A 23,623-nucleotide genomic window follows, 5' to 3' on the forward strand; every position below is an offset into this window, starting at 1 on the left:
TTCTGGTGGCAGTTGCCAGCTTGCTCTCTCCCTCTTTTCTCTGTGTCCTTGTGTATCTATGCATGCAAATCAAATAAATAAATAAAACACAGCTTATAATGTTACAAACCTTACTTTATGTACTCGTGTAATAGTTTGCTATCGCTATCAAAGCCTCGCCCTTTTAGGTGAAGACTGCGGCATTCACAGAACCGAAATATGCTTTTTATTGGTCTGTTCAACTTTTTACACAATAACTTCTTTACATATTGTGGCTAAGGCATCTAGCAGCCCCAGCCACAGGCACTCCAGACCACAATAGGATCTAAAATGCCCAGCTTCAAATGATGTTCATAACGAATATCTTGTATTTCTGTCCACTTTACCACTGCGGTGATCCACATACTGCCAGAGGCTTGCCATCGTAGCTGTCTAGTCTTAATGAACCAGTGCAGTCTGAATTGTAATGTTTGTTTCGTATCTGTCTCTGTGCAGCTTACGTACAAGCATCGATATTGCTTAGAATAAGACCCAGATTTCTGTTTACAACTACTGAACACTTTTAGTGCAAGCATTGCCACTGAAACTGCATCGACAGTTTTTAATCAAGACACAAACCATTTTCTGCATAAAAGTGTGGGGACACAACGACGACATGACAATACAGCGACTATGTACAAGTATTGGCAACACCTGGCCTCCCATTTTCACGATTCAAGACGCTGCCGTCTTGCGCTTCTTGGTGCTTGGCTTTTCGAACACCTGCTTCATTCCACCAGCCTGGTTGGCGTGGAACTTGAGATTTTGCGCCGTTTCCGACATCCACGGCGAGTCGAACAGGGTTGTGTCCTGGTCCACCAAGTGCGTGTATTTGGTTCGACCAGACCGACCGAAGTTCTTCACCTGTGTTGAAAAGAAACGAGAGTATGAGACCACATCGAGAAAAGATGAAAAAATTATGAAAATACTAATCGAGGGGCAATGTAGCAAGCACAGTAGCTGATCGATAATTCGGATTTTGCAGAAACCTTCTAAAGGTCTTAGTAGTATATAGAAGTTTAAGCTGAACCCTCTTCATAAGCCTCCGGGTTAAACTGAGGATCATGCATGCGAGCCATGGAAAGGAAAATGAGAGGTGTAACCTTAAGGGACAAGAATGAGAGCACAGTGGGTCAGTGAACAAACAGGTGTTATAGACATCTTAGTCGAAATCAAGAAGAAAATGGGTATGGGCAGGGCGTGTAGCACGAAGGCAAGACAACCGTTGGTCATTAAGAGTAACTGACTGCATTCCAAGAGAAGGCAAGCGCGCGATGGGGAGGCAGAAAGTTAGGTGGGCAAATGAGATTAAGATGTTTGCAGTTATAACGTGGCCGCGAAAGCACAGGACTGGGTTGATTGGCAAAAAGATGGGAGAGCCCTTTGCCCTGCAGTGGGCAAAGTCAGGCTGACGCTGATGATGATGAAATAGAAGTTTGAATGGTTGAATTCATCGGAAAATCTGGAACTTTATTCCACAAGCGGCAAAAAAGCCATGTCAAAGCATTGCTGCATGAACATTAGCTAGCCTGCGGCTACGCCAGTTTGTACTTCAGTCAGTGTCATGCCGCGGCTCCATATATGCAAAGGTAAAGTTGATGCGTTCGTCGAATTTGCTTTTACATTATCAAACAACAGGTTGACCACACCTTGACAAATGAAAGACCATGGGTTTCTTTGCAACAATTGTTGTCTGGTACTCACAGATCCGCAAACTCGCTCATGATCTAACTCTGACTTATAGGTTGGTTTGAATATGAGCGAGCCAGGCTACGCAGAATTTCAGTAAGCTCAAGCCCAAGTGAGCTTAGCTCAGAATTTTGGCGAGTGTGAGTCCCGAGAATTTTGGCGAGTGTGAGTCCAAGTGTGCACAAACTAAAACATATGCCCTTTGAGTGAGTCTGAGTGAGCTCTGTTTATTTCACCAGCCTATGCCAGCAGTTCCCTTGCTTAGCTTGGCAGTACAGGCACAGAAAGTGGAGTAGGCAAAGTTGGGGCTCCCAAATTTGGGGGGGTTCAGTGGGGGGCAGCCACCCCCACAAGTTCTAAAGCAGTGGGAGCATGCCCCTACGCACAAATTTCTGTTGACCCACCTTGTCCCGCCTTTCCTGACACAAGATTTGGCAACACTATGAACAGAAGAATGAAATTTTATTCCACACTTCTAAAGAAGGAAAAGGCGACGGCAGAATAAATGCAAGTGCTGTGGCTTGAGAGTGACTCAAGAACAAAAGTTGCCCTACATTTTCCTTAAAAGCTATTTCAGAGCTCTCAGGCATGGAACCTCTAATTCAACATGACTGCAGTCTCGTAGCAGTGGATTCACGGACCGTTTCACCATTCACTGTTAGACTTTATACACGAAGCTAATTTGCATGTGTATTTTTAATACCGTGAATATCTATGCCTAAAGGCACACTTTTGAGGGGAAGAAAAAAACTTACCTGCATAACCTTAGGCAGGATAGTTTTGTCAAAGTGATCTTCCAGGGTGGGCGCTGAAAAGTCTCGCTTGTAGACGTTATCCTCCTCGTTCTGCAGTAACAAAGAAAAGCGGGGAGTGAGACAGGCAGTGGTAAGCTAACAAGATTTGGTTAGCAGACATGAGGGGGGTGAAAAACTGAAAATTGCCACTTAAGGTATTTAAAAAAGTTTATAAGGCTTAGATGCCTTTGATAACACAAAGCAAGGCACGTGAGCTAAATGTAGCTGCACCTTATGTATTACTTCTTGCTTGTCTTAAAGAATTTGTTCTTGAAAGCAGGCTTCTCTGCTTGAGATACTAATGGCACAATACAGCCTTCTTATATTGATGGCACATTAATGATTGCCAGCTATAATGACTGGGCTATGCTATTTTTTTATTTTTCTTACACGTTAACTGTGTTGTTCACCTGGAAAAAGTGCTGTTCGATGAGCCATCTAGCTCTCTGGATTTCAGTGGCCTAGTTCGTCAACAAGAAGCACGAGCTGTAGTTTTCTAAATGAAGAGAGGAAATCTACGACAGCAGAATTAGCTCTGCACGCTTTGCACAGTATTTAAAATGAATTCTGAGTTTGCCTCTGCATGATGTGGGACAACTTCTGAACTGCCTTCCTAGCCGCTTTCACCAGTGCAGTCCGCAAAGAAAAGGCCGTGGCCTCTTCCTTGTGATTCGACGACGTGGAGTGAGGGAAAGGCTCCTGCGGCGATACTTTGGGCCCTACAAGATAATCCAACGTTGCGGTGCACTGGCCTATGAGATCTTACCCGATGGTGTAACGTCATCACAGTGGCACTGCACACGACCTGAAGTCGTCCACGTTATGCACTTTAAACCTTACTACGCGCGCTAACAAACAGTGACATTTTATTAACTGACTTCATGGATTTGTTTTCCACGTATTTTCAGTTTCTACAGCATCGAGACAATGCTTTTTTAGAGGGGGGCATTGACATGCGTACTTGTTTTCTTTTAGTATTTCACGGGAACTGCGTTTTTTCACTTTGTTGTGACACACTTTATTGCACAGGGCATGCTTCAACTTTCATGCCACTTCGCGAATGATGCCGACTGTTCTACAAACATTGTATGCACAACGTGTGTGTTTAAAGGAGCACTGACATCAAATTTACGCATGTCAAGATTTTTGCATCCAAGAGTAGTTATCTACGCCCTAGTAGCGATTCGCGACTGAAAATGCAACTGAGGGAAGAATAACTGTATGTTTTATTGATTTATATCACCGGTATCTAGCACGATTCAAAACGGCCGGCAAGCCCGCCATTTCTTAGCGCTGGCAGCGCTCCCTCGCGGTCAATTCCAGACCGCGCCCCAGTTTACCACTTGCCCACAGAAAAGGAGTGACGTCAGGATCAGCTGCTCAGCTAACATTTCGTCTGCTAGGCGCGCACATTCAGTCATGCCTTGTCACCAGCATCGCCGTCGTCGCCGTCAAAAGTATCGACTAGTGTTGAAGACGGCATTCTGGAACTTAGAATCACCGCGATACGCGACGCCGCGAATCATTTTCGCTTCGACCCTTTGCAAAACAGCGATTCAAAAATGAACGCTGTTCCAAGCAGCAACGAGGAGGTGCCCGGGGACGCACCTTGGGCCATACTCGCTGGTGTGTCTCAATTAGCTATATCAGATAGTTTTAGCGTGCACAGCATTCCGGTATACGCAAAAGGGTCTGCGGAATATCGGTATAGCGAATGCACACCAGCGGAGAAATAGAATGCAATAGGTTTCTACAATAACAATTCTGTGCTTGCCAGGTTCTTCTTTGCGCCGCCAGATGGCCCCACCTATCCGGCCTCTCACGGTTACGCCTGCAGTAACCCGGTATTACGCTAGCGCAAGGAAGTCCACGGACGAACTTAACACTACATACGTGTTACTTATTAGCGATGATAGTTATCTATAGGGTGCTCCACTTTGATAGCTTGTGGTCGTGTTGGCGTGTACCATACGTGTAATGAAACGCCACGCACTTTCCGCTTTTTCCACGCCTCGACGAGCAGGTCCGCACAACGCAGCGGTTCTCCGACGTGCTGGCACGTAGTCGCTCCGATTGATCGCACTCGCGCTGTGGAGCACACGACAAATTAGCCGATGCGACACGACGAATCGCAAGCACTGACCGGGACAGCAAGGAGAGAGCCACTGGCTGGGAGTGAGAGCGTCGCCTGGCGTCGGCGCCACAATAAATACACTCAGATCGGCGACGTCACTGTTACTAGCGTATCGTCACTCAGGATGGTATTTGCGGAATGTATCACACCTGTTACGTAGCACTAGTTTCGATGTCGCAGCATGATCAATCTTCCGTTGAGCTTTTGTACGCTGTTTGCCCTCGAAATAAAATTACTTCCACGCGACGGACGCCATTCAAAATTGGCCAAGGAGACCTATGCATACCGAGCAATCGAATGAAGGGCACATCTCGACTTTGAAATTTGATGTCAGTGCTCCTTTAAGTACCTTCCAGAGTGTGCTCGAGCATCAGTGATAACACTAGAATGAACTGTGACGCACGTATAAAAGCTGGTGCGTTTCGCCGCCGGTCAGTTTTCGATTACCGACAACCAACGAGTGTGGTCAAGGCTGTCGTTACACTGAGTGGGTCTCTTCTTTTCTTTCTGAGCCCAAGTTCGCCTAATTAAGTGCTTCATCCTTATTTGCTGGAGTTCACCTTGCTTCACCATCACTACAAAGCGACAATATGGTTATGAGTATATGGGCGTTTTTGCATTCTGCCATAGATTGTAAACGTGGCTGCCATGGCCAGTAACCGCACCCATGACCTCGTGCTTTGCTCTGCAACGAGATAGCCACTAAGCTACCATGTATAATTAAGTTCTACTGTTCTGGCTACACCCATCGACATTCCTGTGGAAGAACGAATGCAGTGAAGAAAAACATGGAGAGAGAGAAAGAGAGAGAGAGAAAACCAGGAACGGATGTCAATCATCTCACCAGGAAGAAAGCACCTCTGTGGTAGTACTTCTGCAGGAACTTGTATTTGCCCTTGGACGCCTTGTTGGTGACCTGGCGAGGGTTGGCCCGCAGCTCTGCACGTCTCTCCTCTTCGGTCATGCTGTGCATGCGCTCAACCTCCATACGCTCCTTCTCGTACCTGTACAATGAGGGACAAGGCGCGCACGCCGCATCAGAATGCTGCAGCAATGCACTTGAGCTGTAAAGATGTGGCAACCTACAACGTACTTTTGCAAATCTTTGTTCTCAACTTTTTATGTCGAAATGGTGTGCATCGTTCCCCAGCCATTGTGTTTCGACGTTTACAAGGGATGTGTGAAAAATTCGGGAACATTTGTGTAATGCCTGTAACCAAGCGCAAGGGAAGTTGGCCGGTGTGAGCCACTCCTGCGGTGGCAGATGCCAAGTGCTTGCTAAGACAAAGGCATTGCATAATGAATCCATAAAACTAGGAAACACACAATACAGATTGCACAGAATGACACAGGACAACCGCTGCAACAACTAGCAATTGTCCTGTAATGTTCTGTGTAGTCTGTAGTGTGTGTTCGCTAGTATTACGATGTCACTCTAGCCCGGCTAAATGCATAACTGAGCATTGCATAAGCCCGCTACACGAGCACATTATTGGCTGACAAACTCTTATATGTGGCTTACAGCACTTACGCTGCCAGAGTCAGGAACCTTATTACATAACTGGTAAATAGAATAGAGCGGAGGGGCTCTGTACCTTTAGCACAAACAACCATGTGAAACCAAGTGACAATTAAGACGACAAAAGAACAGAAAAGTAACAATTTTTTAAAAATACCTTAAGTACCTAACTCATCAGGGCATCATGTAAACAAAAGCACCAAACAGACAGCCCGAAAAAAGAAGACGTCGCTTCGATAGGCGTGTCCTCAATGTGTTCCCTCTCTCCTTTTTTGGTGCACAGGTTTCCACAATGCAATAACACCAACTTGCCTGGCTCAAAGTGTTTCTGTTATTGTCACTGAGGCACTGTGTTAGATACGCAGAGTAATAAAAAAGATAAAATACTCACTGCTCCTTTTCTTCCTTGTCACGCTTGATACGCTTCAGCTCTCGCAGTTTCCAGGCCTCGTATGCTGCCTCGTCGTTTTCGTCATCCGTGTTGACCCAGTCTTCCGAGTCGTCCACGCGTTTCTCCTCCATCAGCTCCTTTTTGGTCTCCTCTTCGACAATCTGAAATGTTGGCCACAGGCACACATTACGACCTACAGAAATGGGTGGAACTACAAGAACAAAATGGCTTGGGCGAGAGTACTTCAGCTTGAATGGTACCATTACGGCCTTCGTTAGTTAATTATGCTTCACAGGAAATCAGTTTAGGCTATGACATGCAGACCACTAGGCAAAGCCACTGCCCAAGCTTTATCGACAAACATCACTGTATGTCCCAGTTCCACCAAACTGTGTCATGGTCAACTCAAATTTCCACATTTTTGCACTGATGGTACATAGTACCGTGAATGTGGTTGAAAAATCTTCTTTTTTTTTTCCAACTATGTGAACAGTATTGAAAACTCCTTGACGACCAATGGTAGCACTAAGGATGAACAGCCCTACAATGTGCTGTCTAACCATTTTTAAATGAGTCAAAGTTACCTGTCGTGTTAGTTTGGTAATGATACTGAAAGGCATTGGATGGGTACCGACACAAAAATTTTGGTGTTTTCTTTTTTGCTGCAATGTGTTGCTGGAGGTCTATTAGGTAGTCACAACAGGCACATCACTTGCTGCAGCGCGCCACAGATAATTAATTGCAGTCTCTTTATTACTGACCAGTCTCGGTTTCGGTTAGGGAGAGCAATGAGAACGACAAGCCACTGTGTGCAACAGATGCCATCTAGCGTGTGAAACAGCACACAGAACTGTGACGCACTTCCGCGCTGCCTGCATGGTCTTTTGCATGCGGATCTGCAGTGCAATGTCGTTGCAGTCATCGTCACCTGGTGGCGAAGACGTTCTTGAGGCCTCCACACGTTCGCTGCGGGCACAGACTCGCGAGCAACTGCTGAATGGTAGGCTGCTGGTGCAAGCGTGGAAAAAGTACAATGCGACTATGGCATCATGATTTAGCTGGGCATCTTAGAGCTCAGCCGCAGCGGTGACGTCGCGAAAGTTTTCGGGTCCCTTTCAGGTAGCTTCGTATGATGTAAATGCCACGAGGTGTGGCGTATAGCGCTGGGTCGGGCACGCAAACTTCAAAATTCACATAAATTACCTTCAAAGCTGTATTCACTGTTTGAATTTAGTGGATGATATGCGCATGGTCAGGAGAATCAATCCTGCAGGCTATCACAGCCGCGAAATTTTGTGTCAGTACCCCTTTAATGTGCAATCATCAAGGAGACAACTGACAAGTGAATTGAAATCAACACAATGCAGCATGAAAATGCATCATAAAGGCCAGTTGATTGCACCGCTGAAGGCAACACTGTAGGGAAAAGAGACTAGACATGCAAAGTGGTAGCTTGCGAGGAAGTGGCTCCCTTTCCAGTGGAAGCTTGGAGCAGCCTCGTTTTAGACAGGCGGGATTGTCAAAGTCTTCAAAATTATTATATTATTGCTGTTCTCACTTTCAATGTGGTGCGTCGCCTTTCCTCGGCGATGCGCTTTGCCTCGTGCTCGAGTTCCTTCTCCTTCTGTGCCAGCCGCTCGCGCTCCTGGATTGTGACCCTGTCGCGCCTGGATGTAAGAGAAAGACCCATCAGGCATCAAATATCTTGAGGTTATGTAACTACCCAACTATACTTGGTTACAACCAAAGAACTGATGTTAGCTCTGCCCACAGAACCGCGGTGCGCCTGCCTTTCACCTGTGAAAGACTGTAACGCCAACTTGTTTCTGCTCGAACCATCAGTACTTTTTCTTGGCTAATGTAAAGACTACGCATATGAAGAGTTAAAGGATCGTCTTTACTACCTAAAACATTACGTTTGCACGAGCAGTGATGTCAGTATCCCTAAAGAAATTTACCAGGACATTCAAGTTTTCGACCTAAAATCGGCATCACAAACGTGCGAGTGTATGGGGAAGTCAACCATCTGAATCACTCGAAAAGTGCTTGACATCACGAAAATGAGTAAGCGCAATTAGATGGTGCACTTATGCAGATTCTCTGTGGGAGGGACTGTAATGGCTGTGGCCAGAGCTGACATTTTTTCCTTAGGTTTCAACCGAGTATAGACTACCGTAAAATACCGATCAAGCGCCCCCCCTCGACGCGGGGATAATCAGGTAATGTTAGGAGGGGGGCTCTTGCTCGGAACTGCCCCGAAATTCAAGATGGCGGCCGACCCCCCGAACCCCCTTCCTCAGGAAGGAAATGCAACGCATGGAAACCAAAAAGCTTTATTCAGCAGCATTCGCTCTAATTTAATCACTTTCAAAACCGTCAAATGATTCTTCGGAGTCAAAGCCGAAAACTAAGTCCAGGCACTCGTTTTGCAAGTCCTCGGGATTCTGGGGTGCCACGGCGCCGATGTCGGACAGGCAGTCATGCAGCTCGCCATCCTCGGAGCCGTCGAGTGCGTTGGAAATTCCGCACCCCTTGAACGAGCGCACGACTGTCTCAGCGGTGACAGCGGCCCAAGCCTCAGACACAAAGTTGAGGGCGTCCTGCCGCGATGGCTTTCGCAGGTTGCCTTTCGGCGTTCTTTCTCCTTTCCTCATGAACATCTCCCAAGAACGCCGAAGGTTGGCCTTAAATGGCCTGTTCCAAAAGACGTCGGCTGGCTGCAGTAAACTTGTGCAGCCCGCAGGCACATACACAACGTCTGTGTCGCGTTCCTCTATGGCGTCTTTTGCTGCCTGAGTCTTGTGGATGGGTGCCTGATCCAGCACAAGTAGCCGCCGCACATCATCGTTGTTCGGCCCCCACACCCTTGCCAGCCACTCCTGCAGTTTATCCGACGTCATCCAACCGTTTTTCGATGCGGTGACGCGAACATTTCCTACAAAAAAAAAAAAAGGTCCAGTCAACTGAGGTCACTGTAATCGAGCACATTCTTAATTGTTACTTTCCGCCGTGAAAACAAACAAAAAGAACCCGACGTACAAACTTCGTCACTAACCTGGTATACGAAGGCTCATGAACGCTTTGGTTGGAATCCTTCCACTTTGTTCCTTCAGAACGACAAAAGCTGGCAGTTTGTGGCCGCTTGCGCATGCTGCCAATGCAACCGTGAAGCCTCTGTGGGCGCAGCCAGTATTGGCAATGCGCACGGTGCTCTCCCCAACCACGTTGTTTGTCCTGCTTGCCGGGGAGTCCATTCGGACCATCGTCTGGTCCATGTTACACATATTGTAGGGTGTGTAGTCGTGGCGTGCTCGCAGGCTATTGACAGCAGAGCGAAATGCCTTTGCTGCCTCCGAGAAATCGTCGGGCGTCTTCTGACTGTCGTTTGTGGATTGGCGCATTGTCACGCCAAACCGCTTCTTCCACCTCTTGATATACTGGCTCGACGCAGCAAAATTTCCGAGCTGCAAGCTGCGAGCTATTTTGACAGCTTCTTCTGAAAGAAGTCTGTTGCTTACAGCACGTCCAGCGCTCCTTTCCCGCTCGAGGAACTCAAAAAGAGCGTCGTCTACTTCCTCACTGAATACTGGCGCTCCGTTGCTCAACTTACGCCTAAGCTTGGCCGTGCCGAAGTTTTGTTGAAGTAGGCTGTCGAACTTCTTGTCCCACTCGCGGATCCTCTTTCTGTCAATACTGAAGTGGCGAGCTGTCGCGTGCACATTCCTTCCCGCCTGGCGGTGCCATTCTACGACTTCGATTTTTTTTTTAACTGTATAGGAATGCATGTCGAGAAGTCGCCGCTGTCACGTTCGGTACCAAATAACAAAATGGCAGGCGTCGTGCCAATGCCAGCGAAGGTGGTCACATGACCCATTTTTGGATTGGATTTTGGATTAGGCAAAAGCGTAGCCATTGGCACGGTTTCGGTTTCGGCAGCTTCGGGTTGAGTCGGCAGAGAGTGGCGGGTTGAGGTGGGAAAGGGGGGGGGGGGGGCGCTTGCTCGGTAGAGACCGAAAATAGGAAATCTTCACAGTATATGAGGGGGGCGCTTACACGGGTGGGGGCGTTTGATCGGTATTTTACGGTATACACCCAAGATACAGTGGCAATGCAAACATGTTTGCGCAAGTGGTCAGTGATTGGAATGGCGAAGCCGTAACGTACGTCAAAGACACACGAACACCGACTCACTTCCGCACGAACACGGGCTTCAGGCGCGGTCCTGTGTCCTCTTCCTCTGACTCTGTGTACTCCTCATACTCGGATTCTTCCGACTCCTCTTCGTCTGAGTGACCCTCCTCCTCCAAATCAAGAAGCTCCTGCAAAAGAGAGAGACAAGTGGGAGTGAAAAAAACTCACAGGTGCCCTTTTGCATTTGCCTAAGATAACTTGAAGACAAAAACCATTTCCATTTTCTTCTCATTTGATTGTACTGATCCTCCCACTCCCGAAAGCTATCTGCACCTAACGTGGTTTTGCACTGCCCCCAAGATCGGAGGCACTGGAAGCTCTTTGCACCTCACGTCGCTATGACATCACAGTTTTGGCGATCTGTGACGTCACGATGACATCATACGGTGACGTGATCACACGATGATGATTTTTTTGCATCACTCATGTTGACGCCGATGGTCACTTTCCATGTTTGATTAGGCATCTAAGGCTTTCACCTTAATAAACAATGCGCAGCTCAACCACGAGATGTGTTCAGCATTATCTAATCAGAGTGATTAGATCAATCAAGCATGGTACACAAACAGGCATAGGCATGCGCACGAGGGGGGCAGCTGCCCCCCGAATCATCTTGAGGGGGGGTGCCCATTTTGCCCCACATATTTACCCAGTCAGACCTTTCACGCCATTTCTTAATGCGCAGTGTTATGGCTACCCACGTTGTTTAACAATAATGACGACTGAGGACCCTTGATGGTGAATTGAAAGAACAGTTTACTTCCTACCTTTACCACCGAAAAGGCGGGGCCTATGCAAGGCTGTTGCGAGAAGCATGCCATCACTTCATTTTCACTTTTGCAGACATGGTGGAGCTTGTTTTGTTTTTTTTTGGATGCGAAAAACTACAAGAGGGGGGAGGGGGGCGCTACGGTGACTCTTGCCCCCCCTACTTCCCGGGCCTTGATGGAGAATCCTGTGCACGCCTATGCAAATAGGTGTTCCTTAATGTAGCATTGCCTAGAGGGTCCATACTGTTATCTACAATGCTCTGTGAAATGACAATGTAGACGTCCACAATACAGCATGCGTCTACTTTCACTCAAATCACCAAGGTCATGGCGTGCATGCGGCTACAAATGAAAACGTGAAATAAATGTCCCACAGTAGCATCACAGGAAACGTGTTGTAATGCAATAGGGCGGTCCGATAAGTACTTAGCCTTCAAAAGAAAAGCGAAAATTTTGGAATGGTGTCGATTTATTTCTCAACACAGCCCCCTTTCAACTCTATACACTTGACCCAGCGATCCTCCAACTTCTTGATCCCGTCAGAAAAATACGTTTTCCCCCGAGCTGCAAAGTAGGCTTCTGTGGCGGCGATAACTTCTTCATTCGACTCAAATTTTTGTCCGGCGAGTGAGTTTTTCAAGTTGGGAAACAAAAATAAATCACCCGGGGCCGAATCTGGAGAATGCGCTGGATGGAGTACCCCTTTGTAGCCCAGTTCGACCAACTTGGCCGTGGCAACGGTGCAGGTGTGAGCTGGCACATTGTCATGGTGGAAGAGCACCTTTTTCTTCACCAGATGTGGCCATTTTTTTTGCAATTCGGCACCGAATTGGCCCAGTAATTCGGCGTAGTAGGGTCCTGTCACCGTTTTGCCCGTCTCAAGGTAGTCGACGAAGATCACACCTTGAGAATCCCAGAAAATAGTAGCCATCACCTTTCCGGCCGATGGGACAGTCTTCGCCTTCTTCGGATGCAGTCCACTGTTTCGACTGTTCTTTGGTCTCTGGTGTGTACCAGTGGATCCATGTTTCGTCGACGGTCACAAAACGACGCAGGAACTCCTTCGGATTACGCTTAACTCTTTCGCTACCGCGCCTATTCAAATCGTTCAATTTGAACGATGCCTTTCAAGTTCGAATTCTCGCGCCGTCGCGCAGTTTACGGGCGCCTAACGCCATCTAGGTAAGAAAGTGGGAAACACACGAAGGGACCTGCGATGTTTTGCTTGATTTTTGCTACGGGGAAGTTTTCTCTCGCCGCGACAAGTTTCGGGTTGCTGCGCGAGCGCGTCGATCATGGCGTCGTCATCGCGCGTAGACGCTCCCAAAAGACGACGCGTTTCTCGCGAATCCAGCGCATCAACAGTGGATTTTGAGGATATAATTAGCAGCAGTGAGTCTGGAGAAGATGTTGACTCATCAGATTTTAGCACCGATGACGAGGATGCTTCAAGTCAAGCCGCAACTTCCGACAGGTGAGTGTTTGCTGTATGCGAGGCGCACACTTTCTTGACTATTTAGTGGTTACGAGTGGCGGAGCGTGTACTCACAGCAATTTTACTTATTTTCAGGGTCTCAACGTCCTACGGACATGATTCCTTGCCGGCATCTGTCAAGCGTGTGCAGTTTCTGCCGAGACGAAACCCGGGGGTCGAAGTCGGCGGCGCGCTCCGGAGTAACGCACGGCGCTTCGTCCGGGCCGTCGATTTCTTCCAGTTGTTTTTCACCACGCAGCTGATCAGCATGATCTGCGATTACATGAACAAATATGCGTGGATGCATATTTTAGAGAGGCAGACATACGCGGAAAGAGACGGTTCGTGGAGGAACTTCAGTCCCGATGAAGTGATGAAGTGCATTGGAATCCTCATTTACATGGGAATTGTTGAGTTGCCTCGCCTTCATCTGTATTGGAACACCTCAGAGCTATTTTCGGGCCTCATTCCTCCGAAGATTATGCCGAGGAGCCGTTTCTTTGCGTTCCTTGCCTTTCTGAGTGTCATGGACTCGGAGCAGACAGACCCCGTCCGCGATGGCAAGCTGCACAGGATAGCAAACCTACTGCAGCACATCAATGTCGTGTCTTCTCAGCTTTTTCAGCCGTACCGCAACTTGTGTGTGGACGAGAGAATGGTGAAGTCTAAGGGAAGATCGGGAATCCGTCAGTATATGCGTGACAAGGGGGTCAAATGGGGGTACAAACTCTGGGTCCTTGCAGACTCAAGGACCGGCTACACTGTCCAATTCAGTGTTTACACCGGGAAGAGGGAAGCGCCCAGCTCAAAGGGACTCGCCTATGATGTTGTAACGCGCCTATGCGAGTCTTACTTAGATCAAGGATACATCATCTACCTGGATAACTTCTACACTTCCACGTCTCTGTTTGTACACCTACTTGAGCGGAAAACTCTGTCTTGCGGAACAACGCGCAAAGATCGCCGCGGATTCCCCTCCCAGCTGAAAGATACCACCTGGGAGAAAAGAGCAGCTCGAGGAGACGTTCGCTGGATGCGCTGCAGTGACGTGCTGTACCTACAGTGGAAAGACAAGCGCGCTGTAAACTTGATGAGCACAGCACACACAGCTAACAAACACGTAATTGCAACGCGAAAAGTGAAGAGGGCAGACAGATGGACCAAGATTCCCGTCAGGAAGCCGCTTTTGATAGAAGAGTACAACAAGGGCATGCTTGGTGTTGATAAGTCGGATCAACTCATTGCTTCCTATAACGTGTTGATGAAATGTGTGAGATGGTGGAAGACGCTGTTTTTTCACTGCATCGACATTGCCATCGTGAATAGTTTTATTCTTTTTGAGACACACCGGAGGGATCACCCTGAAATAGATGAACTGTCAAGAAAGACCGGCTTTGACCAGCTCGCATTTCGAATTGAGCTGATCAACCAGATTCTGGGCACGGGCGAAAGACATGTCCCCCCTCCTCCACCTCCACAAAAGTCGGAACACAAGCCCCAGGTGCAACAAAAACGCCGAAATTGCAAGCTGTGCTACGAGAAGCAAAAGACACAGATGAAAACAGCAGTTTTGTGTCAGCCATGCGGGGTCTATCTTTGTTTCATCCCGACGAGGGACTGCTTTCGAGAATGGCACGAGACGCACCCTCACTAACTTTTTTTTTTGTGGGAAGAACAGTTTTCAACACTAACTTTTGAAACTTGTACCACCTTTTTGCAAGATAAGAATCTACAAATTGTATATCTTGAATTTCTTTTAACCTTATTATTTTGTAAGTTATCCTCCTTTTTAAAGTGTTAAACGTATAATCACTGTGTAAACTTTTCTTTATAAACATTTTTTCATTAATATGTGTATTAAATATATGTACAACATTTATGTTATTGGGTAGAGCGTTCTTTTAGCTACATTTTGGTACCAAACAATGTAAATAAGGCGTTAGTATCTAGCCGGGAAAAAATTTTTTTCACACCTATTGAAAACGGCCCCTTTTCCCGCGGTAGCGAAAGAGTTAAACAGCTTCAAACACTGCTCTGAAGTGGTCTCACGGACACGCTTGTTGTCTGGAGTGAGCAAATGCGGCACCCATCGCGCCGACAGCTTTCTCATGCCCAAAATTTCATGCAGGATATGATGCACACGGTCTTTTGAGATGCCTACTGTCTCAGCTATCTCCTACACCTTCAGTCGGAGGTCTGCCAATACGAGGTTGTGAATATTTGCCACGTTATCGGCCGTGGTAGCCATTTACGGGGCCCCTGGGCGAGGCTCATCAAAAACAGACGTGCGACCACGTTTAAACTCGTTGAACCAATTTTTGACGGTTGCCATCGAAGGAGAAGACTCACTCTTTGATTTCAGTCCAGTCACTCTTTTGATTTCGCTGCACGATTTCCCTTCCAAAAACAAGAATCGAATCACCGACCGATATTGCTCTTTTTCCATTTTTAACGGACACACGAAAATCACCTTCTTCCTCAAGCGGCCAAAACAAAACCGTGAGCCTGATTCGATTGGACCTTTGCATGTGTCCCTCCAAGAGAGTGTACTCAACGTCAGTATATGTTTCATATGATAGCGTTGCGCTCTCGCTATGAGGCTAAGTACTTATTGGACCGCCCTTGTAGACTGCTCCGATTTCACTCAGCCAATTACTGTGTGTCAAGTACAACGTTGCCATGATAACAGTGACCTGAATTGCTGAGCGTATCAAACAGCCGTGTACGTTGAACATGAAAGAGAAAATGCAACTAACAGGTATGCAATAATGAGGTTCTACTGTACACCTAAAACCAACTGCAGCAACGTATGTTTGCTAAAATCATGCTCCGATCACACCACTTTACTTTCCTAATCAATGCAAGACCTACGAGACTCGTTCCGAACCGAGTGAAATCACAAATGCTACAATTTTCTGTATAAGAAGCTTGCAGAGAATGCTACGTATCTAAGACTTTACATACCTCTTCTTGCGCCCTTGCCAATGCTCGTTGTCTCAGCATCAGACGTCGACGCTCAATTTCCTGCAGAGACGAAAAAAGGATGAGTGCTATTTGAGACCATGTCGACTGCACAGTGTGTATGCTCTAACAGGAGACCTGTAGCAATTTCTACTACAAGTTTTTCATGTTAAAGACAAGGTGTACAGTATTGCTGTTATAAATGTACAGGCATAGAATATATTTGCAGCTGGCAGTCACACTTTTGTTATTGTTTCACACTAATTCAGTAATTATAGCAAAAAAGAAGCTAGGGACATGATTTATTAATGGCGAAAAATAAAGGACAAAGTTGATAAATAACGGTTATTTTTGCACACTCCCATCATTCTTCGTGTGCGAAATGCCTAGACATTACATGATGTGAACTCAATCGTATACAAATGAGATCTAATTCTTCTAATTTTGCCAATTAATACCTCTGTCCTGATGTCTAAAATATGCAATATCATGCATGGAGGTTAGGTGAAGTAATGTGTTTCAATGTAATGTTACCACTAGACATTCACATCTCCAGCTTTCAGAATTTTGTGATGCAGTCACAGTTCCAGAAGTGCAAACAGCTAATTAAGTTAAACACAATGTTTTCTTCAGATGAGTAAGATATACAGCTACTAAAGTAAATGAATACACCAAGTTTATCAGCAAATACCTTAAGCGATTACAAAAAGCAAAATAATAAAGGTTAAAGGACGCTTTTCTAATAACATGTCAGTTGTTGTAACGGACATTAGAGTACACATGTGAATCATGAATCAATAAATTATTTAACATCTTAATTACCAATTATAACGTGATTGCAAAGTTGTAGCTACCAGAACTATAAGAAAATCCATATGATCTATGTGTTGTGCCTAGCACCAGTTATAAGTAATAAAACACTGAAAATGTGCAACAAAGCACAGTTAATTCCATGCGGAAACATGGACTGGTGTAGCCGGGGAGGGAGAGGGGGTGTTAAACTCCCCCGAAATTTTCCAATGTAGCATGTGTATATATACACGCATGCACGCACGCGCGCGCACGCACACACACACACACACACACACACACACACAAACGGTGCATAAGCACCCTCCCCCCCAAAAAAAACTTTCTAGCTATGCCACTGTAGCAAGCATAGTACAGCAGCCGAGTATTATATAGCAGAGCACGCATTTCTCAGTGAAAGGAAAATGCAACCATCTTATACGCTAATATTTATACAGTTTGTTCTCATGTGAGAAAGGAACTCAAGTGCACCTCGTCATCAAGTTCCTCAGCGTCACTGTCTTCCTCCCCGTCCCTCCACCGAGCAGCCCGCATCTCGCTCTCGTCCATGGCCTCTTCTCCATCCTCGCCAACAGCTATGATCTCTGGCTCATGGATCATCCTGTGTCTCTCCATCCTAACAGCCAAAACACGAAAATTCAAGCATCATTCGAACGAACTTGGTGAAAGTAGTATTAGTTAGCATGACTGGCGTCTACAAACTCCAAACACGAAAATGCAAAATATCTTTCATAAAAAGCAAGAAAAGAAATCAACCAAGCCTGGTTAAAAGAATGCACAACAGTCACAGCTTAAGCTGTGGGACCATTTCCTCTAGCATGAAAGGCATTGTCTGCCTGGTGTAGAAGATGAGCTCCGCTTCTTTCTACACAGTGGTCTGTTAAGGCCACTGTTACCTAGTTGCAGCTGCATGCTTCGCTTCTTCAGTATCAAACAGAAATATTGTGAGGAGGCACAGTCACATCTGCAAAAGATTCATGGCAGACCATGCATTGCTATAAAGGCAATCACAGTGGTTGTGTCGTGCGCCTCCCATCGTAAGAAGCACGATACAATACTAAGCAGTTGCTAGGTAGCTCGACATGACTCTGCATCGCAGAATGCCCCTGAAGAAATTTCACTGCAGGGCAGCTTGTAAACACGGGCATGGTTCAGTGCTAAGATAGTTGACTTACACGTTGTGTTGCCAACTTTGTTTTGGTGAGCAATGGGATGCTTTTTTTTTCTTACTACGGAAAATAGCTTCAAATGACACTAGCGATGGTGAACACCACCCCAAAAGCAGCTACTGGAGCTATTTTATGCTGCGAAAAAGGAAACGGTCTTACCGTTCCTCTTCATTAAGCTGCTGTTCCCTTCGCTGCAGACGGCGCAGACGTGGGTCATTCTTTTCGGCTTCTTCGTCGATGGGGATGGGCTCGGGAATGACTGGTTGCTGCCGCCGCTCGAATGTGAACTCATCTCCGCTTTCTTCATCGCTGCTTTCTTTGGGAGCGTACTTCGGTCTGCGGGTAGCAAAGGGAGTGATAAGCTATGAACACAGGGTGCCAAGCAAGACAAAGGGTTCACAGGCAGGTGCAAGTCATCAACAGTGGCCAAACATGCCAGCACCTGCATTACAATCCTATATGTCATGGCTGTAAGGGTAAGATAGACTGCGATTCAACACTATCTTTATCTCCTTAAGCTTTTTGATAAAATTCATTCTGCTATGGCACTGAAGGCACTATTCCTGGCGACATCGTGTAATGGATGAGTTCATTTTTCTATATGTAAAGAGATACCATTCATATTGGATTGGGTGCCATTGCTATTGACTATTCAAGCATGACAAGAATGGGAAATGAAAGTGATTGTAACAAAGTTAGGTCGCCTAGTTTAAAACTGAAATGCCACAACAGATTCCCCCTCAGACTCAATGAAGCGTACCCCACCTACACTTTCAAGGAATCTTTCGCCAGGAGTCCACTTACCTTCTTCCTGATATGTATCTGTGTACTTTCACCTTTTGCATGGACACCTCGCCTAGAAACGGAACGGCAAACTCATGTTATTTATTTTTATTTGCGAAGATGCACATTAATTTAACAAAACGATAAAAGTTACAGACGTTTCTTCAGATGCCAAGGGAGTACAAAATGCAAATTAATAAAGGATGAAACTTTCAGCTCCTGGTTACAAAAGAAGTTCTTTTATTTTCATTTTTGTTTACCCGTGTATATTAACTGTGTATGCTAAACAGTGCTGAAGGAGGGTTTGTACACTTCAGAATGCACTTCGTGTTTTTTGTGACCTCAGTTACAGGTCACAAATGTCCTATATTACACTAGCACTCGTTGATGGGCTAGTTGATACATGAAGAGAACCAAACTGCGCCGAAAACGAAACTACACAAATGGGACATCGTCCAGTCTGCTCCTTCCTCTAGTACAGTTTTTAGCGCTGTTTTGACTCTCAGCGTGAACGTCTAGGTTTGTGAGTAAACATTTCACGCTGGTAACAAAAGCGGGTTAAAAGGCGGAAGCCTACGCGAACAACGATCAAGATCAAAACGAAACAAGCGGGACATATTCAAGGCTTTCGCGAAACGAAAATGTTTTGTGGGATATACCTCCCGTTCCAATAGCGTTACCATACCCAGTGCCATATGTGTCAAATTAACGAGTAAAAGGAAAGGCGTGCAAGTGACTGCCGCCAGTAGAGACTAGTAAACCAATATGAACTGTCGGGTACTTTCTAACTGCACGGGATGACCCCCGTCGTTGATCTGAATGATAAACGTGTGATGCATAAATACAAACACTTACCCTTTTCATTGAGGACGGGAATGGCGCCCGCTGTTGACTGAATTAGGTTTGACGCCTGTGAGGCGTTCATTGTGCCCGACATTGTGGCACGATTATGAAGTAATGCAAGCAAATAACTTAGCCAACCACTACTTCCACTTCGTACTCTGTCAGTCGCGCACAAAAACGGCCATAACAGACGGCTAGTGAATGTGGCGCTGACTCGGCTTTACATGGATTTCTTTCTTGCTTCGCCAATGTTGCCATAAAAGAAACAAAACTACACAAAGTAGACAATAACGTACATATTAGTTTTTGTAGTACAATAAGAAATAATAATGCTAAGTTTTATTTGTTGAATGTACCATAAGTATTGACGGCGGCTGCCATGACAAAACTTCTCATTGTTTCTGTTGCAATTATTTACAAACCGCTAATGTCAGTTTGTTACGCTAATAATACTCAAAACATAAATAAAAACAATTTCTACGTACCACAAACGTGCACACAATGCTTCATGTTTATTTTAAATATTTTTAGGAGGGGTTTAACGGCAATATGTAAAATTTATTTGTGCACTTTGCGAAGCGTTTGCATGTTCCTTGGCTAGATGGCGCGTCATGTCCACTCGTCTGAATCACAGGGTTTTGTCGTCTGCACTTTGTGCAAAGAAACTGAAAGTTCTGCAATGTTGAGCATTATGTATATATTCGTGTCATGTAAGATTATTTTGTAAGTACGTCTTGCGGGTGCCGCATTATCAGTGACAGCAGCTTTCGCTCGTGCGAAGCACCCAAGGGAATGCGAGCACGGGCAGTTCTTCCTTTGGGACGACCTCTACAAAAAGTTGAACGTAAGTGACGCCACATAACAAGCAAAAGTTTTATTCGCGGACATTTCAATGCTAAGAGTATATTTCCTGCGCAATCTACTTTCAAGATCTGACGTGGTGCCGTTGTGTTGGTTGAAAGTATTTCTCCTCCCTCTGTATGTACCATTCTGCCTTAATTGAATTGATGCGTCCCGCCGCGCTGTTATTGCAGTGAATGTAAGTTTCCCACTCTGTTTCAGTGATCTGCACATATTTTTCTTGTTTATGTGCTCTCTCGCTGGATGGAAAGGAAGCCTGCAGATGCGTACTTGCAAGTTGAAGCACCGGCCACAAGACAGCCGTTGGAAATTGTATTACAGCTGCACGGCACGCGAAACGCTACACCAACACGGCAGAAACGGCGCGCGCACAAGTTCGCTGTAGCCGGCTGGCATTAATTGGCCGATACAAAATACAAGTCCAGCAAGCAAGAGTCTCGGAAGGTGGCAACTTTCGCAGCGTTGCATCATGGCGGCGCTCATGCGGCCGGGGAGGTGACAGTGGAGGTATACCATAGTGGAGGTGGAGGTGACAACAAACAGCTTCAGGGAGGGTAACTAGCGCCACAGTGGCTTCATATGTCTACGCGTCTATTCACTGCTAATGGACGTCTCCTGCGCAATGTTACAGTGGCTAGAATACTAGAAGTGTGATCACCGCCAAGCGGCTGCAATGGGAGGTAGTGACGCCGCCTTACGATGTTTGTGCTAGGTGGCGCGCGCTGTCGTATACACGTCAGGCTCTCAGGTTGAGCACGTTGTTCAACGCTGCAACTCGCCGGTCAGACGTGATTCTTTTGTCTGTTTACGCTGTTCTTTCGTGCTGCATTTGCTGGTCGGACAGCCTTGTCGTGTTTACGTTATGTCTTTTGCGGAGAGTGTGCCATGAGCAGACGTCAGAGCCACTGTTTTGGGCCCAGATGCTCAATTGGGTACAAATCGTGTGCAGAAACTTTCATTGTTTGGAGTCCTGAAAGACGACCATTTGTTACAGCAGTGGCAGCGTAATATACCAAGAGAAGACAAGCGTTTGGAAAAGAATGCTGCCGTTCTAATCGCCATGATCCAATCGAAAAGCTATTCGGGATAATTCGTCAGTTATCCGGGTGCAATGATCATCCCACATCGACCCAGTTCCTTACTGCCGTGAATTCCCTTAGCTTTTACAATTTGGTAAAAGCACCAAACACGGGCAACTGTGCAGGTGGCACACTTAGTCATTAGTTGGAACTGATGAAGTGGCCAACCATGTCGACAATTTACTGGACACTGGAAACCTGGACGAAGCTTCAAGTGTACCACAGGCATCGACTCTCGTTTCTGACCATGTGTATCCTGTGCAAGTCAGTGACGGAAGACTGGTGTACTGTTTGGCAGGCTATGTGGCACGGAGGAAAGTTATGGCAACGAAATGCCGGGGCTGTTTTGGGCAGCTGCTCACATCTCTTGAGAACGCAGATAAGGATCTTGCGTCAGTCACAGCATTCTGTGATGTTGGAGGGCTTTTGTGCCCGTCACCTGAACTATTTTCATTTGTGGAGGCACAGGAGGACACATTCACATTGTGGTTCAGTTATAATAAGCTCCAAAGGGACACTGTAGTTGAACCTATTAACTCAATGCAGATCGTACCATCAGGTGCGACTCACACAAACAAGATCTGACAAGCAACATAATCAAGCTTTTTGTTCTCACACGGCTTCACTTCTTCACGAAATCTCTAAACAGAGAAGTTCTGCAGGAGAAAGATTAAAGCACCTCAAGCTTCGAAGGGCGATGTTATGTGCATCACCCTGTAGTGTGCTAGCTTTCTTCCCTACTATGATGCCCCCAACTTCAAATAAAATGTGTAAGAAAAGTAAAATGCTCTCCGATTTTCTGTGCAGTTATTAATTGAAAAATATTTCCAGTGCGAATACGCAAGAATAAATAAGTGCTTAAAAACTACCTCATGCAGAATGTTAAGTATAGAAAATTTATATCAATGTCACAGTAGCATTTTTTCGTGCTTCTTGAGGTTGCTATAACCTTGTGAAATGGCAATCCCCCCCAAAATGTTAATCGGTTACATTTCTCAGCATCAAGGAGCGATCGCAAGCAGTGGCAAGCTTAGCTGGCCGCGATGTTTGCGAACGATGTAAAGCTTCACTTATGATACTGTGCGTACGGTCATACCATACGGTGATAATGTTTGATAATATCTTCCGCGAAGTTCATTCCTTTATGAGGCACCATATCCGCCACAAATCAGCCTTGACATGGCAGCTTCGCTGCAGCGAGCCGAGCGAGCGACGTGTAAGCTACAACCAGCGCCACCTAGACAGCGCCGGTCGAGGCATCGGTGGAGAGCGTCAGCGCAGGCGGCGCGGTCTTCACACTTCCCTATTCTAGCCACTGTAGCAATGTGCTTTCGCCGATTTCAAACAACGTGAATCCCATGTGACATCTGCCACAACAAAGGCGTGTATGTTTTCCGTCCGTCAATCGCGTTCGAAGGCGTCGTAGACGCTTGTCAAGCAAGTCGATCTGCCACATTGTCAAGAGAGCTCGTGATACATATTTGGTAAGTGGAACAGGGACGCACCATCAAAGTATCGTAAACGCATGCCGTCTAAGCGGAAATCCCATCTTCTTTACGCTTTATGGATGCAACCTCAGTAATTCTGTGCTGTCCTAGAAGTAACTGAGAAGCAGTTTGTCATCTTCAGCACGGAATCGTGATTCTGTTGACTGTCTTTCGCATTCAGTGTCCTCACTGGCGAAGTCTCCGTACTGCTTTAAAGAAACGTGTTTCTGCGCTAAAATATAAATACAGGTACCCGCATATTTACCTGCAGCAACCGTTCGTGTAATTTCAAGGTTCTCCGCGTAACGGAACACTTAATGACTACGTTGTATAACTGCATCATGTTTGTGCGCAATGTAAGCAGCCTTTCTAGATATTGTTGTCATTTGCAATCGAATAAACCGCGGGCTTTGCATTCCGCAGGTGCGCGACAGACCGACCACGATGCTGTCTAACGTCGACTTGCTTTCCAACTGCGAACGCGACTTTATCAAGACCGCAGTGTCTGAAGACAAGCGTGTTGACCACCGGACTTCCAAGGAGAACAGGCACGTGCGAGTGTCCTTCGGCCTCGACAGGGGATGCTGCGTTGCCTCACTCGGCGACACCAAAGTGATGGTGCAGGTAAGCGTAGTACACTGTTGATCGAA

At 46.3% G+C, this 23,623-nt stretch overlaps 2 protein-coding genes across 5 annotated transcripts in view; one reads left to right on the plus strand and one right to left on the minus strand.

The window, feature by feature from the left end:
- The window catches only part of LOC119404943 (exosome complex component RRP45), a 48,100-nt gene that overhangs the window by 21,374 nt on the left and 3,103 nt on the right, over positions 1-23,623 (plus strand). For 2 of the 4 annotated variants that reach the window (XM_037671665.2, XM_049419129.1), the window contains exon 2: positions 23,397-23,597. In XM_037671665.2, the coding sequence (XP_037527593.1) occupies positions 23,397-23,597 (201 nt within the window). Of the gene's footprint in view, positions 1-20,251; positions 20,391-22,854; positions 22,971-23,396; positions 23,598-23,623 lie in introns of those variants that run through there. The other 2 variants (XM_037671667.2, XM_037671666.2) reach the window with 2 other exon arrangements.
- On the minus strand, positions 566-19,773 carry LOC119404942 (microfibrillar-associated protein 1). Its single transcript, XM_037671663.2, has 11 exons — positions 19,559-19,773; positions 18,725-18,776; positions 18,080-18,256; positions 17,223-17,367; positions 15,945-16,004; positions 10,737-10,864; positions 8,104-8,212; positions 6,546-6,706; positions 5,480-5,639; positions 2,463-2,552; positions 566-882 (listed from the first exon to the last, which is right to left on the minus strand). The coding sequence occupies exons 1-11, from the start codon at positions 19,638-19,640 to the stop codon at positions 694-696; spliced, it is 1,353 nt and encodes a 450-aa protein (XP_037527591.1). The 5' UTR covers positions 19,641-19,773; the 3' UTR covers positions 566-693.

Source organism: Rhipicephalus sanguineus, chromosome 9, assembly GCF_013339695.2.
Source record: "Rhipicephalus sanguineus isolate Rsan-2018 chromosome 9, BIME_Rsan_1.4, whole genome shotgun sequence".
In the NCBI taxonomy this organism is placed as follows: domain Eukaryota; kingdom Metazoa; phylum Arthropoda; class Arachnida; order Ixodida; family Ixodidae; genus Rhipicephalus; species Rhipicephalus sanguineus.